At 35.5% G+C, this 18,215-nt stretch overlaps 1 protein-coding gene across 2 annotated transcripts; it reads right to left on the bottom strand.

Moving 5' to 3' along the window:
* Positions 1 to 907: 907 nt before the first annotated feature.
* On the bottom strand, positions 908 to 11,802 carry LOC132186203 (phox (PX) domain-containing protein). Of its 2 annotated transcripts, none has more exons than XM_059600055.2 (16): positions 11,342 to 11,802; positions 8,220 to 8,613; positions 7,936 to 8,113; positions 7,644 to 7,783; positions 6,331 to 7,561; positions 6,124 to 6,224; positions 5,826 to 5,970; positions 5,004 to 5,072; positions 4,846 to 4,891; positions 4,566 to 4,736; positions 4,343 to 4,491; positions 4,134 to 4,213; positions 3,891 to 4,026; positions 2,196 to 2,379; positions 1,999 to 2,081; positions 908 to 1,269 (listed from the first exon to the last, which is right to left on the bottom strand). In XM_059600055.2, the coding sequence occupies exons 1-16, from the start codon at positions 11,448 to 11,450 to the stop codon at positions 1,135 to 1,137; spliced, it is 3,351 nt and encodes a 1,116-aa protein (XP_059456038.2). In that variant the 5' UTR covers positions 11,451 to 11,802; the 3' UTR covers positions 908 to 1,134. The 2 variants fall into 2 exon arrangements, with proteins under 2 accessions (XP_059456038.2, XP_059456039.2); XM_059600056.2 differs by having other exon boundaries at positions 4,572 to 4,736.
* Positions 11,803 to 18,215: the final 6,413 nt, after the last annotated feature.

The following is an 18,215-nucleotide window of genomic DNA, read 5'->3' as shown; positions in this document are numbered from 1 at the left end:
TCACGGGGAATAGGTCATATAAATGTTTATATACCTGAATGAATATTCAGGCTTGTAAAATCAAGGCAACGTTTGCTTTTCGAACTTGTTCTGCAAGCATTTACGCTCTAAACTGATGGTAATCTTCTGATTTTATTAATTTAAGGAGTCAAAAATCTTTTAGGTGTGTTTACTTATAAGGACGGTTGTGTGTTAGGTTTGTGTTGTATTGAGGCAAGAGTATAAGGTTTATATAGGCACTTATTTAATTAAACAAGTTAAACATTTAACCCTAACTTTGTTAGTTTTATATTGGTTTTGTATCATGTTTGTCAGTTGTGTATAAAATTGTCAGCTATTAATTCGTGTGTTATGTTTAAATTGTGTTGAAGTATAAATGTAAAATTATATAGATCAACCAAAAAGAAAAAAGACGCTTGATAGCTAATGTCAATTTTACGAGTTGTGAATAATTAGCAATGCTACACACTTCCCATTGGATTCGTGATGGATTTTTATTGAGTTTTAATCCAATAATAGTTTTAAAAGCAGCCTCATGGTGTGACAAAATTGGTGAAAAAGTAAAGAGTAAATGTAGCTTTAGCTGCATTACTCATTGTATAATGAGCCATCATTCTGGAACCATTTTCCTCTTATTTCAATGGTTTCAGGAATGCTCTTGTTGGCTTCTACGAACCTAGGCTACAGATTCACCTCCTGCAAATTCTTCAACCACCATAAAAGTACATAGCTCAAAACTAAAACCATCTAAACAAGCTTGATTTAAACTTGGACTAAATGGGTCAGTGCTTGCAGAAGGAAGTGAGTCCTCATACAAGAACATGACAGCGATGTGACTACAACTACAGAATTCCTTAAATGATTGTAAAAGGATCTTACCACATTGTCAATTTTTCTTCAAATTTTTGAATAAAATGAGAGCTTTATAAATGGGATATTTGCACTAATCTCATGATTTACATACAATTTCCTCAAAGATGCCAAATCAAAAGGCTAATTACAGAATTCACACCTATGAATGAAATCAAAATCACGAGCCAAGAAAAAACATGTGGTCAAATCTGAAAACAAAAAAAGAAAAAGAAAAAAGGAAAGTCGAAGAGCCAAAAATATCAAGCAAGCTCTAAATTTACATTAATTTTCCTTGAATTCGCCAAATTTATGCTTTTCTTCTTGCAACTCCTTAAAAGCATAATCTAGTTCTGGAAATGCCGACAAAAGCAGCAGCTCAAGAAGGTCATAAGCGAGTTGCTTCACACAAACTGATGACTGCACAAGAAACAAGTCATTAGAACTCTGCTAAAACAATATTATGATCAAAGATCATATTTTTGAAATTGATGTGAAATACCAAGAACGCTACAATCCATCTTTTAAAAGAATAAAGAATTTTCTTTTGGGTTGGGGCCAGATAACCTCGGCCAAGTCCAGGAAGCTGCTTATTCTTGATTATGATATCATTTTTTTTTTACTCTACTACCACACTAAAATATAAATTGGGAACCACAAGATTCATTACACGAGGAAGATACTTCAAATGTGACCCTTTACCTGCCCCCCCACAGACCCAATATATAAGCTCCCAAAAAAGCTACTCCTCAATTTGGCAAGACTCTACGCTCTGATCACATATTCTGAATGGAGGGTGTATCAACTATAGAGAAGCAGCTATATAGAAAGGACATTGACACACATGATAGATTTACAACACAACTAATAATTTCCGACAATTTAAAACTTAAAAATCTGATGTATCATTTATGCTGTGGGGTGGGGTTGTTATTACACAGCATGGTAATGCAATGAATTGTCATAATAGGAGCTTACTCTAATTGATCCGGATCCACAAATGATCCAAAGTGCAGACAACAGAGTACTTTCTGTTTAATCTATTTGTGCGACACAATTTCCAAGTCAAAGAAGTGCACATGCGAGTGAGCACTTGATATAGAAAATTTGGAAAGTGAACATATAGAATTGTCAACTTCCACAGAATACCTGAATAAAGAAATAGAGATCCTTTGCACATTGTTCATACTCCCTGCGACCTACAAGACCTACGATAGCAGCTGGTGCATTATCTACATTCAAAAAAAGAACGTAGAGCCATTGAATTTCAAAGATAAGCCAGACATTTGTATTCAGTGTCAACAAAGATAATAAAAACAGGGAACATACTGGACAGAAGATATTACCAATCATTAGCTCATATACAAACTTTGCACGTCGAACTGCCTCCTGTTGTTGCTCATCAGTGAGTCTAGGTGAAGATATCTCCATAGGTTGTCGGCCATGAGGTGAATTCTGGGATGGGTTAGTAGATGGTGGTGGTCGTCGCTTGGGGTGCTTGGTTATGAATATACCGTCGGGCCAGAGTATCTATTTAAATAACATGAGCCCACATCAGTAATACATTTTCTATCTCAAAAATCTATAAGACACGCACTAATCATATATAGACATCTAATCATATCAGGACCCTTACTGCATTCTCAGGTCAATTCGCTTCTGGTACAGCTACTTTGTTAAAGCATTGGTGAAAGGCGACTTGCTCATTATTATACACAGTTTCAGCCTTACAGTTTCCCAAAATTAAAGAAATCACTTTCCAGAAACATTTGAATAGGTTTCAATGCTTCTTCTTTTTTCACTTCCAAAGTCTTATCCCATTTCCAAAAAGGAATTCCCAAGGATTTTTTTTTTTTAATCCTATATAATTTTCAGGAAACTAATTTTTTTTTTTTTTTTTTTTATGTCAGGGAACCTCTCCAAGGCAGAGCCCTTCAGACCCACCCTTACAGAATAAACCCCGGTTCCGTGCACTGCACCCTTGAAAGTTTCCCTATACGGAACTGATTAAATCGTTGGCTTTAATTTTGAGGAAACTATTCACTGAACTTCGTATCAGAAGCAGTATTTACTGTTGAATCCTACATGTAATGCAATGAAGCACAGCGATGTAAACCAGTGCGCATTATTCTTTCATACCTTCTCTTGGAATTGCTCAATTCAATAACAATGATCAATGATACTTAAAATATCAGAGGGATTTTTTTTTTTTTTTTTTTGCAGAGAGGGGGCAGGTTTTGATATCGCATGAAATCTATTAGTCCATTTTTCAGATATAATTTTAAGGAAGCAAGCAACTAGAATACAGAAATCACCAAAATGATATAGAAGTGAGATCATTAATGCCTTCATTTTATTAAGAAACTTTTAAGATGACTAAATTGAATGCCAAGGAAAATGCTTTAGGTATATTCAAATCTATCATTGACTAGAGTTGCATGTTGTTTAGAAAGGAAGCCCCTCCTTGGATACTAAAAAAAACAAAACACTCAACACAAGTTCAATATGGCTGGAGTGTGTGTAAGACAGTAAGAGTCATCAAGACTGATCCTGAACAAACATTGGTTGTAAAATATGTCATATTAACTGATGCACCCAAATACATAAGAAGTATACAAGAGAAATACCTAACCAAAAAAAGATAAAAGATAAAAAATAAAAAAATAAAAAAAAAGTCATAAAAACTAGAAATATGAAAACAATCATAGACAACCATCAACTGGAAAAGGATATAGAAAAGGAAGGCGTTTAACTCTGCCACCGTTCTCTCATTGTCTTCAAAGTTTCAGTCATTTCTTTCTCTCCAAATACACTACATCATGCACCTAAAATTAACTCTTGCTAATCTTACTCAACTCAGATAGTAGTATTTACGAACTTATATCCAATCATCAATTACCAACAGATTAAATATACTGATTGCAAAAGTAAACTTCACACCAGCTCAAGCGTAAAACCTGAATCTAAATACTTAATGAAATAATAAAGAGAAACTCATAAAATTTGAGAAAGTCAAATGAGCAAATGGCATCAAATGTTACCTGCTCAACGCGCCTGACTCCTGAAGCAATCACTGATCCCTTACGCAGAAGCTGGATTTTCTCTATTAACCAGTCATCAAAGGCATCACCCATTCCTAGTTGTAATATCTGTTTGGCCACCCAAAAAGCCTTCCGCCTGTAATGCACACAAGATAAGTGTTCAGTTGAAGAAGCTCATCAATCGGATCAAGGTGCGATTGCTAAGATATAAGGACATAAATAACAATTAAATGTATGTAATACCTGATCCATCCACCATCTTGAAGCTGGAAGATGACATCTACCAAATCTAATATGTGGACACTTAAATTTGGTGGCACCCACTGTAGAATAAATATGTATTACAAAACTTAAAACATAAATCCAGAAATCATAAAATTTGCTAAATAAAGCATAACCCATCACATTACAAAGTTTGGTTCCATATCAATTCCCAAGACAGACGAGATTACCTCTGTAGGAAGTGTTGGGTCAGTAGCAGCCTCAAGATGCGACTCGGATGCCTCTTCCAAACCACAACCGTCTCTTTGTTTAAAGTCTCTTTCTTTTGCAGTGGTCCCCAAGTTCTGGGGGGAAGATGCATAGCTTTGTGGCCTAGTATCTGAATCAAAGCCAGAATTGTCAACTGACTTTCCAAATTGTTTACCAAGAATTTTACAGGAGAATGAGACATGCCTTTACCATTTGAACTTAATCCATCTGCCACAAAATTAGTCTTCATCGGCAAAGCAGACTCCTTACTTCCAGCGCTTAAATGTTCTCTCCTTGGAGATAAGTGGTCGGTTGTAGGCCCAAGAAAATTTGGAAGCCTATTACTCTTTTCAGATGGCTTATCCTCTAGGTCAACTAAAAAGTTTCCAACAAATATGGAAAGATGGGATGAATCAAAGGAAGGAAAAATAAGAAAGAAAAAGATATAACATAAATTAAACATTGTGAATTAAACATAATATACCTGATAAAGTTTCGATGATAGAAAAGGAATTTGAGAATAGATAAGTCTGCAATATAAAATACAACAATAAAATTTCTCCCCAGAACTCAGAAGATCAGAGATCCAACCTCACCCCTAGAGAAAAAAATTCAGTCAAAGAAGAGAAGAAAATACAGAACCTGAGAGTCCACACTGAGAAAGTCCCAAACTTCAATTGACCCTGAAATTGTTGGAAGCTGCATAACCTTCTGAAGGACAATAAGACATAAGGTTATCAAATGAGAGGAAGCTACAGAGCAGGATATTATTAGCTGGCACAGCAAGATGAAAATAGATAATAACGTATAGCTGGAGTTGTTTCTCATAGCTAAGTTGCACTCAACTTCCAAGTCTACTGGTTATGCCGAAGGTAAAATTACCAGTCCACTCATGACACAAATTTGATTAACCAAATGAAACTAGAAGAGCAGACAATAAGCATGTCCCAATTGATAGACAAACTCGTGTGCAACAATCTTCACTCCCCAAGGCATGGCCAAAACCCAACTTTTCAGCTCATTGTCAAATAGAGATTTTTTATTTCAACCATCTTTTGATTGTTAATACGATATATAAGGGCCACTACTACAAATAGTACTACACCCTTGATCGTGAAAAATATCGATTGCTTGTTGAACCTATGAATTGCATGAAAGTAAGATACTCTTAACTTCAGGAGTCCCAACGGTTTTATAAAACGTTCTTGATGAAAAAAAATGTGACTCCACCCAAAAAAAAAAAAAGACTTGGAAGGAGCACAATGTTCTGGAAGAACCAGAAGGAAGAGATAAAGCACTGCCGTACAAAAACAAGAAAAAAGAAAAAGATCATAAAAGAAGCAGGCCAGAAAGAATCATAATCAGAATTTAAGTTGAAATTCCAACTCAGACGTACATAGTACTTCTAAAGAGTTTGCCATTCATACTCCAAAAGATGAGAAAAAGTAAGATTCAGTCTCTGACCTTTAAATATTTGTCAAGCAATTTACACCGTTCTCGAATGACAGGTACATCTAAACCTGTTGATAGAAAATGCTTTGGTGGCAAATGAAGATTATACTCTGGAAACTCTTTTAGACGCCGATGAAGCTCCTCAAAGTGACGAAACCTATTTAAAAAACAGAAAAAAGTAATGAAGTTCACTTACAGAAGCCATAAGTAAATCAAAACTGCTAAAGATATCATCGTTTGACATGTTAGAAATCACAGAACGCATCAACCAAGGATAAAACCAGAAAGTTTACAGCATAATCCTTGGCACCTTCTTTTGATTGACCAACTGTTATTATTTACGTCTGTAACAGATATTGAATAAACGGCAAATGTTTTTGAACCACTCTTCACAATATTTGCACCCAATACCTGCAACAGCAAATGAGCTTACATCCTTTACATATATCAGTACATCAGAAAACAACAAATTGAACATGCCAAAACAAGACAAATTACATGGCTTTATCATAAGTACCTCACATCTCAACTTAAAAAAGGAATCCACCGCCAATGAATTTTGCAAGGAATTAACAGTCAAATTTTGACTTTCCGGTATAGAAAAAGAGGGTGCAGATGAAGAAGCAGCTGCTCCACTCTGAACTCTACCGAAGTTTTCAATCTCGGAATCATCACTAGAGTCCTCGACATTTGCATGTCCTTTTGCAGAACTAAGTATGTCCTGTCCATCACCAGACAAGAAGCTTGTTCTCTCAACCTCTTGCCAAATGTGCGTCTTCTGACTCCTTGTTCTAGACCTTTTATGGCTGGATGGGGTTCTAGCTAATCTTTGAAAGTGAAGATGCCCTTTACCAGTCTTCTTTGCAATACGGCCTTCTGAATTTTCAAGTGGGTGATGAATGTGAGAAATAGACAAGTTTCTGTTGCTTTTACCATCCCATACTTTAGTTACAGGAGAATCAAGGCCTGTTACATTGCTAGTTTCTTCATCTTCAGAAGTATAAGAAGTACTGCTCCCTGAGTCAATCTCCTCCAAACGCATAGGGTTGTGCTCATCATCTTCTTCATATGAAACAAATGAAGAGCGATTTGATACACTCCGACCTGTAGGGTGGAATGAGTTTTCTATAGATAGACGAGCAGTACGTCCAGAGTGAACAGTGCCACTCTCAGAGTGATTAAGCTTGGTTATAGTGTTCTTTTCTTTAGGCTTGGATGTTGCCTTTAAATTATCCACTTTATGGGACTTTGCTGCCGAAGAACCCTGTGGTACTTGTTCAATGACCCAATTTTCACCTTCCTTCTTTTTATAGTCTCTCCCTTTTGTCCACATGTTTTCAAAATGTTCTGGAGCAAGGGCTTGAGTCTTTCTACGAGAAATCAGATCTAACATGTCACCCCATTCTCCTCCTGAGCGTTGTCGTTCAAGACCACTTTCATCACTAGTTTGAGAGTTGAAGGGCAATGAGTTCCATGATCGGGTCGACCGAGGATCAATGGAAAGCAGGGGATCTTTATTTCCATTCACATGATCTGTTGCAGATGTATCGGCAGCAGTTCTTGATTGAGCATTTTTTAACTGCACGAGTTCAACTCCAGTGACAGAAGGATCTAAGAATTTAGAAAAATGATCAGATGAAATCCTAGAAGACTCATCTGGTTTGGACTGAGATGTTCCTTGTACTGAGAAACCTTTATTAGCTTTGGTCATTTTAAGGACTAAGAATTCAATTTTTTCATTGATAAACCTGCCAAAAGAGAAAATGATGAAAAAAATGAAAGCTGGAACACATAATAAAACAAAGAAGCAAATTGGGAAGCAATGCATACCTAGGACTAGCCATGTTTAGGACAGGTCGCATTACTGTACTAGCAAGAAGCTCCCTGGCCATACAACGGAAGAAAAAGCACTGCAGATCTGCAGGCTTAAATGTTAAAGAAACAAGACCATCCATCAGGTGCTGCAAAACCTGGAAACAGAAGGTGCAGAGAGCATCTTAATCACATTTGAAAAGACAGATAAAATCAAGAAACAATACATTAACCTTTCCAGGTAAGACCTGCAAATCAATGACTTTAGCATAATTTAAAGAGCCAAAAAGAAAGTAAGCAAGTAAACAACCTTGTGCTCAGCTTCAGCCGAAAATAGAGCAGGGTGCAATTTGTTCTCATTAGCCAGGATGCGTCTTAGTTCCATATCTCGGTGTTCAATTGTTAGCAATCCCGAATGTTTCTTCTCAATCTTTGCTTGATTTGCACGAAAAAGCTCCAAGTGAATGCAAACAAGATTAACAAGATCCCTGCACCATCCTAGGAAAGTCAGTTCCCCAGCTAATCAACTTCTGAATAAAAAGAAGCCATTGAAAATTAGGGAGAAATGGTTTGTGACATCTTGGGAACAAAAACCTTGTCAGAAGATCAATTAAATTTATATTCCTCATGCGATCTGAAATTTCCCCAAGTACACTATTCATAATGTTCAACAGTTCCTCTGGACCTTCTTTATCAGGTGTTAAGCGATAGTACCAGAGATCTGTCATCCACTCAGAAACCAGATGTCTAGTAAAGTGATCTATAGCATCCTCAACAACAGGAGAATTCACTTTCCTTCTCCAGTCAAACTTTTCAACATTTTTAGGATGTTCAAGAGGTTTCTTTTGAGAAAGAGTATTTGCAGAGGACAGGTTGCTGTTGTATGTTGCAGCTTTTCTCCGCATATCAAAATCTAAAGATAAATAACGAAGGCCGATAATCAAGGAGGCAGCAACAGGCAAGTTGATCCAAACTGAGGAGCTTGTCACTGATATAAGAACAAGAACAAATAAGTTGCATATTGAGACAAGATAAAACATGATCACATTCAACAAGTATAACAAATGAAGCTTGATCTCCCACATTATGGAGACACTTGACAAGCATTTTAAGGATATACATCATCTCTACTAGTCTGATTCCTTAAGGCTGCCACTCACAAAAGAACACTGCCCAAAGCACCACTTCGCCACATATAATTGTTCTCCAAGTTTGGCACCACACAAACTCTTTTACAAGTGTAAGTTCAAAAAACAGACTAAAAAAATCAATTAAAAAAAAACTTGCAGCCCATGTCTAAAAGAGAAATGTTAGGTTTTAGAAATTGGCCATATTTGGTGTGTCAAAACTCAGTATTTGTTTTCCTAAAAGTTTTTAGATGTCTTGTGGTATTTTGTACATTCTATGTAATTTCGTCATGAATCTGTCATGACGAAATGCTGACGGTTTTGATCAGCAAAGTTGGTTTACTTCTTGTAAGATTTCGTCATGACGACTTCAGCAAATACATAAAGTTGGTTTACTTCCTGTCATTACAAAATGCTCACTGAAACTACTATCCCTTTTTGTCATCATCTCCTCATGATTCCAACATGTCAAAAATGGCATGTTCTAAGATCCAACCTTTTGTAAGGTTTCGTCATGATGACATCAGCATCCCATCATGACGAAAATGACATGTTTTGAGATCCAACCTTCTATAAGTCGTTAGGATGACGTTAGCATCCCATCAACATCCCACCATGACACTACTGTATCTTTTCGTCATCATATCGTTAGGAAGATGTCACTACGAAACTATTGGATAGCGATGAAACCCTAGCATTTCGTCATGACGTTTCCACAACCGTTATGAAGAAATCTCAGATCTAAGTTTCTTCATCAAACTGTCCTAACAAAATTTCCTGTAAATGAACAGATCTAAAAGATTTATTACACTCTTCAGTTTCAGTGAAAGGTATAAATAGAAACTTATGCTCATTTGGAGCTTAAGCAAGCTAATTATAGTTTTCCTAGATTGGATTCTAGAGGTGCTCTTGTTTCACTGTATCTTGCTTCGTTATGCTGCTACTTCTTTGTGTTACTGTTAAGAGCTTATCGATGTAGTCAGTGAGAAAATGCACTACTTGAAGATTGTTGAGCTGGAAGGCATGCCGGTTGGTTTGCTGTCTTACAAAGTCTAGGAGTTTACATCAAATTAGTTTTTCTTATGTCTATAATTTGAATTCTCTCATAGTGATTTCTCAGGTTTATCTATCCCGGAATGGTTTTTTCCCATTAATGTGTTCTTTGGGTTTTCCACTTCGTAAACAAATCTATTGTCTTATGATTGTGATGTGCATGTCATACTTTGTGTTCACTTAGTTTATATATATATATAGGTCACTTAGTTTATATTATTGCTGAGTTTATTGTGTTTGGGGATATTACACAATCCACAGTTCTATCAAGTCCCCTCCCTCCAAACCAATATGTAATAGCAGAGAAGCATAAGAACAATAAAAAATAAAAAAAAAAGGAACAAAATATTAACATGACCATGAAACGGTAATCCCCAAGTGACCTGCAAGCACATTCAGAAATGTGATGCATCTCTGTTCAGTATAATATTACAAACATTAGATTTTTTTTTTGCAGATTTATCTAAGCAAGCATGTGATAAAATCTAGCATGGTGAAACAACTATCAAAATTCATGGAGCCTAAATGAGAAAAGTCTTATTATTTCCAAACAATGTTTATCAAGCACACACTCAAACTATTAATGAGTTCCTTACAACAACAAGATATTTTTAGGGAAGTTAGGCGGGTGAAATACAGATGATACTGCCAATTTTAAGGCAAGATAGATCACAAACCCTCCTAACAAAGATGCTAACAGAAGAAGAGGGATCATTTCCCATTCCTCATTTGATATGATGCCTTCACAACCTACCATCCTTACATTGCACCTTAAAAACCTGATTACAATGTCTGCTATCATCCTGTCAGCTGAAAAGTCAAATAATTTTCATCAAGCGAACTACACAACCAAGGTTATGAGATAGGGTACGGGCAACATTGCAATTCTCATGCAAAACATATATCAACAAAATCCTTCCAACAAACATTGACTCCAGATAGTATGTTTTGTAGCAGACATTACATATCATGATAGCCGGTTAAAAAACCCCTGCCTCGGCACCTGAACACAGCATCATAAAAGCGCACAATAGAAATGGTATCACTATCCCTTACACAAATACAACTCTTTGAGCCTAACAACTAATATAGAAGTGAGCACTCTATAATTTATTTATCTCTATGCCTTCCCTCGCACTGAAACCTTCCGATCACCTCCTCCAACCGGAAATGAAGGAAAAGATTATACCGCACTCACCCCAAACCAGCATTGATGGGTTCAAATGAGAAAGTAAAAAGGGCAATTCATCTGAAAAAAAAAACCCAATATTCTGGTGTCCCACGTGAAATCATATAGCCAATCATCTCCAAACATTAAGAAACCAGTACCCAAAAATTCATCCAAAACTTCCAATGCTCATTACCACACTGATCAAACCCAGTTGAAAACACTATAAATAGCTCTACCCCCCCTACACACCCCCCACCCCCCCCCCCCCCCCCCAAAAAAAAAAAAAATCCTCCCGAAGTAACCGATTGCACCGGACAAGTAGAATGAAATAACAAAATTAAACGGAAAATAATCGAAAAACTCACAGGACATGAGGTAGGACAATCCGACGACGCATATGGCCAGAACCACAATCCGCTTCTTGGCTTCCTCGACGAGGTCCCGAACCGACACCTGCTGCCTCAGCGTGCTCATTTCGCAGCGCCACCAATCTCATTCACACACCAAGAAAAAGGCTCATCAAAACTTGATTCACCAAAATGAAAAAATACAAATTTTCGACGAGTCAAACAATCATTTAACGCGAGCCCAAATCATCTCTCGTTCCCCAACACCGATTTTCCGGAGGATTGTGCGAAATCGAGCACTGGAAGCACGAGATCAGAGAAGGGGTAGAAAAAAGGAAAATGGGAATCGAAGGGAGTGGTTTCAACGCGAGGACCGTTAGGTTACGGGGGATTTGGGTGTTTTGGTACATCACATAACATATGCCTGCGTGCGAGGTTTCACGCACCTTCTGTCACTTTCTCTTGTACTTTCTTTTCTGGGCGTATGAATTTCTACTGCCAGCAGGCTTTGTACGTTTGGAAAATCACATTTTATTGTTTTCATGAAGACGTAAACCCGTTTTTAATTGCTTTTAAAAAGTCAATATTTTGAGGATCTAGGATTTATTATTGGGTTGTGTTTTCACTATTCCCATTTCCTAGATGGCTAATGTCTAATCTAACCTCACCCAAGGTTGGGTGAGGTTAAATGTTTTTAAAGTGTTATTCTGGTTCTATAAAAAATTGGTACTTATTTTTCTCACCCAACTTTTATAAAATAATATTTATTTAGATTAGGAGAAAACCTAGCATTTCTCATTAAATTATGGAAAATGCTAGGCGTTCTTCTAATGTCTTTTCAATTATGATGTAACTTTTAAAATCACTAATAGATTAAAAGTCAATAATGATAATCTCAAATTCAACAATAATTTTAAAAGCCACATTACAGGAAAAGGATCCTCTCCATTTCAAAATCCCTCCATTTCTTCCATTTAGTGCATTTTGAAGGGTTGGGAGGACACTAGGAGAACACTAAAAGAGCACATAGCATTGCTCTTAAATTATTGTGGAAGATGCTATATGTTTTTCTAGTGTTTTCCTAGTATTCTCCTAATCCTAGGTGAATATTATTTTCTAAAATCTAAGTGAGAGAAATAAGGGACCGGTGGAAAAGCACCTAGCATTTCCCTCACCAGAACCAGTTTTTTTTTTTTTTTTTTTTTTAAAAAAAAAAGATATATGCCGCATCTAAGACCCAACTTTTGTGGACATATGTTTTGATTTTTGTCTCTTTTTTAAAATTTCAATTTTGTACATGACAACTTTTATGTAGCTTTAAACAAAAGTTGTGTCTTAGATGGAGCTCAGTTGAGCTCCTATCATATCTTTTGTAGAAAATAATATCCACCTAGGAGTATGAGAACACCAACAGAACGCTTAGCATTTTTCAATTTTTTTTTTTTTTTAGGAATGCTATGGTTCTTCCGAGTGTTCTCCTGATCCTGCGTGAATATTGTTTTTTGCTTCTTTTTTTAGGAATCGATGGAGTAAGTTTTTTTTTTTTTTTTTTTTCTATTTTTTTATAAAACAATATCCATGTAAGACCAGGAGAACGCCCGGATAAACAATAGTATTTATCTTTCTTTTCTTTTTTTAAATAAAAATATTAATAAAACTTTCAATATTATTTGTACCTTTATATCACATTTAAATACTTTTTAAATAAAAATAAATAAAAATCACCGTAAAAAAAGAAAAAGAAACAGAACAACAATTATAACGCTAATGCAATAAAGAAAAAGTCTTCGAGGAGTTTAGCTCAACTTCTTTTGCTAGTGCTGCATGCATGACATTGACACGGTGTTCACGTGACATCATTATTTAGGCTGCTTGTGTACAAAAGATGGTTCGGATTTATTCAAAGCTACATCATATTTAGCAAATTTATTAGCCAAAATCACTAAAAAAATCACATTTTTATTTTAGGCTCCATTTGTTTCGGTGTGAAATATTTTCTAAAAACATGATTTTTGTATTTTTTTGGTATTTGGTGCGACCAAAAGTAATAGTTAAATCGAAAATATTTTTAGTTTGATAAACATAACTTCTCTAGTTTCGAAAAATGATTTTCGTTTTTAAATTTCATAAATTATTTTCCGAATTTGAGTTTTTACCTCTCAAATTGCCGGACCTCAGCTGAAATTCGTCATACCTCCTTTGAATGTTGCTGGAAGTCGTCGACCGTTTTCCGTCATCACTCATTTTTCGTATGAGAAATACACCGGAAAATATTTTATGTTGAAACAGAGTCTTAATTATCAATTTTTTTTTTTTTTCTTTCAAAACACATATATTAGGCTCAACATTTTAGCTATCCACTTTTTTTTTAATTTTTTTTTATGACATGTCCGAACAAGAGAGATGAGAGAGATTCGAATTAGTTACCTCCGCTTCATTAGGTGTAGTCCCAGCTGATTGAGCTACCTCTTAGGGACTTTATCTACTTTTTTTTGTCTTTTCACATGTCCGCACAAGAGGAGGGAGGGAGATTCGAACTAGTGACTTCTGCTTCATTAGGCGTGGTCTCAGCCGATTGAGCTACCTCTTGAGGACATACCCTATCCACTTTAATTTACTAATTCATTGAAATATTATTTCTCAAAGATTTTTTTATTCTTTCTACAATAATCGTATCTTTGAAGATTTATCACATTCTAAAACCATTTTTTAAAAAATGTGATATTTTCCATATAGTCATATTTTATCAAAGGTATATTTTTCCTAACATTTATATATATTTTTTTATTCAAATTCATGGCCCCGCACAAGCCAGAGGGCCGAGATACTCAAGCCGCTATCCAAATAAAAATTAAATTTAAAAAATGAACAGTGCCATGAAAAAAATAATAGTCCCAGATATTCAGGTTGGATACCATGCAAACGAGGATAGGGGAAAATGAAATGAAAAAAATAAATCTTCTAAATTTATTTATTTTATTTTTTTTGAGTGAATATTGCTAACCAAATATATTGAACACCGGAAAGACTTTTAAAACCCTTTTAGCATTTTAACTAGCCAAAAAAGACGGCTATAAATGCTCTAAGGTTTTAAAGTCAAGTATTTTTTCCCTATTAGAATTGGCATTTCTTACTTGTATAAGGTTAGTGCCTGTTTGGAATTACGTTTGAGTGATTTAAAAGTGTTTTTAACACTCAAAAAGTCTACTTGAAGAAAAATATATTCATTTGGTAAAAAAATTAAGAGCACTTTTAAGGGTCCAAAAAGCCTAAAAATTAGGGGTGAAATTTAAAACCGCCTAACCGCAACCGCTAACCGCTAACCGTTATAACCGTTAACCGCTAACCGCTTTGAAAGCGGTTAGTAAAAACCGCTAACCGCCTAGGCGGTTGCGGTTAGTAGGTTTTGGAAATCCGCTAACCGCTAACCGCTACCCGCTAACCATTTTTTTTTTAAATATAATATATATTTATATATTATATATATATAATAACAATAAGTTGTGAGTTTATGAACTTTTTTTGGTTGATTGAAATGAGCCTCAAGCTTCAAGTTTAACCATATATGTTGGTTTTTTTTGTTGCTTGTGAGTTTATGAATTTGTTTGTGTTTTATTTTATTTCTATGTGTGAGTTTATGAACTTGCTTGTGAGTTTATGTATAAGACTACAAGTGAAGTGATGATTTTGTTGTAATTTTATTTGTATATTATATGATGTGTAGATTTGTAGAAGGTGGCTAACAAGATTTTGGTATATAGCAATTTTTAATGCTAAAATGGCCATGGAAAGGGAAAAAAAAAAAAGAGAAAAAAAATGTTTAAAGTGAGCCCAAAACCGGCCCAAACCCGGTCCAAACCCGGCCCAAAATCGGTCCAAAGAAAAAAGCCCAAAAAAAGCGGTTAGAAAAAAAGCGGTTATTCCAAAGCGGTTAACCGCTACCCGGTTAGCGGAGGCGGTTAGTAAAATTTACTAACCGCCTAGGCGGTTGCAGTTAGCGGTTTTAGCCATTAACCGCTAACCGCAACCGCTATTTCACCCCTACTAAAAATGACCAAAAAATATTTTTGGCAAAAGCTTAAAAATGAAATTTTTGTCCAAAAACTATTTTTGACTTAAAAACTCTATTTCTCGAATGCAATCTCAAACAGGCTCTTACCCTATGCTTAGGGGTGGACCCAAGGCTTAAGGTGGGGGACATTAACTTCAAGAATTGTCTTAATTAGAGTATACATATTTATAATTTTGTTCTCTCAAAATTATACTTTTGTCCCCCAAAATAATATTTGTGTCCCTTTTTAATTTTTTTTTTTTTTTAAGTTTTGCCCACTCTTCCAACATTAAAAATAAAAAAAATAAAAAAAAAACCTTTATATAACCCCTTTTATTTAGTTTCCCTACATATTCTAGTTCGCTCCAAACCAGAAACTCAATATAGTTTGGGACTTTGAGCGGTTATTCTACTGTCATTTGAGTTCACAATATTTGTTTTTGTATTACAAGTTAAATGGTTTAATCATTTATGATTGCACCATTATTTGGCTTAACTTTTAGCATTGTTGTTGTTTGGGGCTTTGATTATTGTTAGGAGAAATAGTTCACACTCAAAGGTACATTTTTCTTGGACCCAATAAATTATGTTTAGTTTATTTTTAGGAAATAAAGTAACCCAGAATCGAGCTCTGAGCCTAACTTTAATGAAACAAAAGGAAGTATAAGAGATAAGAACCTTCTTAATGCCATGAATCTTAAAAAATCATTTTAGAAAAATATGTTGCCTCTACAATTATGCTAATAAGGAAAAGTAAAGAGTTTTAGAGAAATAATAAGGCATAATCTTACCGACAATAATTTTTATCATCTTAAATAAGAAGACATGTAAATGAATTATTAGTACTTATTATAGATATTCATTATAACTCTAATATGTGTGGCTTACTCGAAACCTTAACTCTTTTCGATAGGGTTTACGCGTTCTCATATAAATCTCTTGTATAACATCGGTGCTCCGATGCGTACAATAACAGCCATCATTCAAGAGCTGGAATCAACCCAAATAACCAATCCCAAGACAACCCAAATAATCAATCGCCATGGTTAGTAAAGAAGTGCAAAAGTAAATAGCGAACTTGTATAGTTGTAGGCTTTTACCTTGGCAGAAATGACTAAATGAACAAGATTTTGCCTTTAGGACAGACAAAAATCACTTGTTTCAAGCTCCTCTTACTTCTCCTCTTCACTCTCACACCCTTAAAGAGGGTAGAAAATCGTACATATGAGGTTCTCTAGGGTGTTTAATTAGCGTTAAGAAGGGATGAAAGTCAAGTTTTTTTTTTTGGTGTTGGGTGCTCAAAATCGAGTTTCATGATCAATCATATATAGGTGGGAGGATCGATTCTCCTCTCTCTTTTTTTTTTCAAAAGCACAAGATCGTCGTCCGAAATACAATTTGTTTTAAAATCATGTGTAATTTTAAAAGAGTTCGTATTCTTAAAAAGATTTTATTTCGTGCGGCTAGTAAATGGAGTCATGAAAGAATAATACATGGAATCAAAAAAGATTGAAACATGGAGTCATGAAGGAATAATACATGGAATAAAAAAAGATTGAAACAATTTCATTAATTTGATATATAGAAAACATCATTGTGGTAAAGATCGTAATTTCAAAGGAATCATTACCGTAGGTGTAGGGCATAGAGGGAAAGGTCATAAGCGTCTATACCAAAATACATATATGGTAGAATCGCAACCATAGTAACCCTAATTGAAATTCATACATTTGTCTCATACACTATTGGGACGGTGAGAAAAGATATATTTTACATCTCAGGTACATAATATATTACTTTGTCAATTAAAAAAAAAAAGTTTGATGAGTGGTATTTCCTTTTATATATCTTAAGGTTGCAATAAGACAAGGAATTAGTTCAAAGAATTACTTTTCCAAATGATAACAACTGATTATTTAAAAAAATAGGCAATCATAAAATACGTGCTTGCAAATGTAACACTAAAGGACCTAAAGCTATATGTATTGTACTCTATCAAACTACATATTCTTCCTAAGAGTAATAATCCTATAAAAGATTTTTCATTAACCATTTCTTCTCCATATAATTTAGAATGTACTTTGTAACCAATCTTGTTCATAGACCAATTGAATGGTCACATAATCAATTAAGTAAAATGCATCCATCTAATAAAATTAACAAAAACATATCATAAATCACAATTTATAGTGTAAACCGAATAATACTTTCATAAGTTCTAATTTGTTCTCATTGGAGTACAAAAGAACACTTAAATAGATACGGACAAAAACCTAACCCTAATTTGACTGGCTTTATGCCAAGCTCATTATTGAATTACAAAATAACACTAAGGCTCCGTTTACTTCGACGTAAAATGGTTTCCAAAAAATTATTTCCGTATTTTACGGTGATTACTTTGACATCAAATAGTGGTCAACAGAAAATATTTTTCTTTTGACCGAAAATTCTTCTTTAAATTTTGGAAAATGGTTTACGGTTTTCAAAACCGTAAACCATTTTCCGACTATGAGCATCTCATTCTTAAATCGAAGGACCTTGCCAAGACCCCCCCAGAATCTCGTCGGGACTTGACTGGGACCCGCTTGGGACCTGACCGGGACCCTCCCGGGACTTGGCCGGGACCCGCCCAAGACCTGCTCGAGACTTGACTGAGACTCGCTCGGGACTTAACCGAACCTGCCCGGGACCTACCGGGACTTGACTATGACCCGCCCAGGACTTGCCTAAGACCCCGCCGGGACCCGCTCGAGACTTGACCGAACCTGCCCTAGACCCACCCAGGACTTGCCCGGGCGGGTCCCAGTCAAGTCTCAGTGGGGTCCCGGTCAAGTCCCGGTC

Source organism: Corylus avellana, chromosome 6 (assembly GCF_965113065.1).
Source record: "Corylus avellana chromosome 6, dhCorAvel1.hap1.2, whole genome shotgun sequence".
Lineage (NCBI taxonomy): Eukaryota > Viridiplantae > Streptophyta > Magnoliopsida > Fagales > Betulaceae > Corylus > Corylus avellana.
The sequence above is the reverse complement of the archived record's forward strand: the minus strand, read 5'-3'. Positions and strand labels throughout refer to the sequence as shown.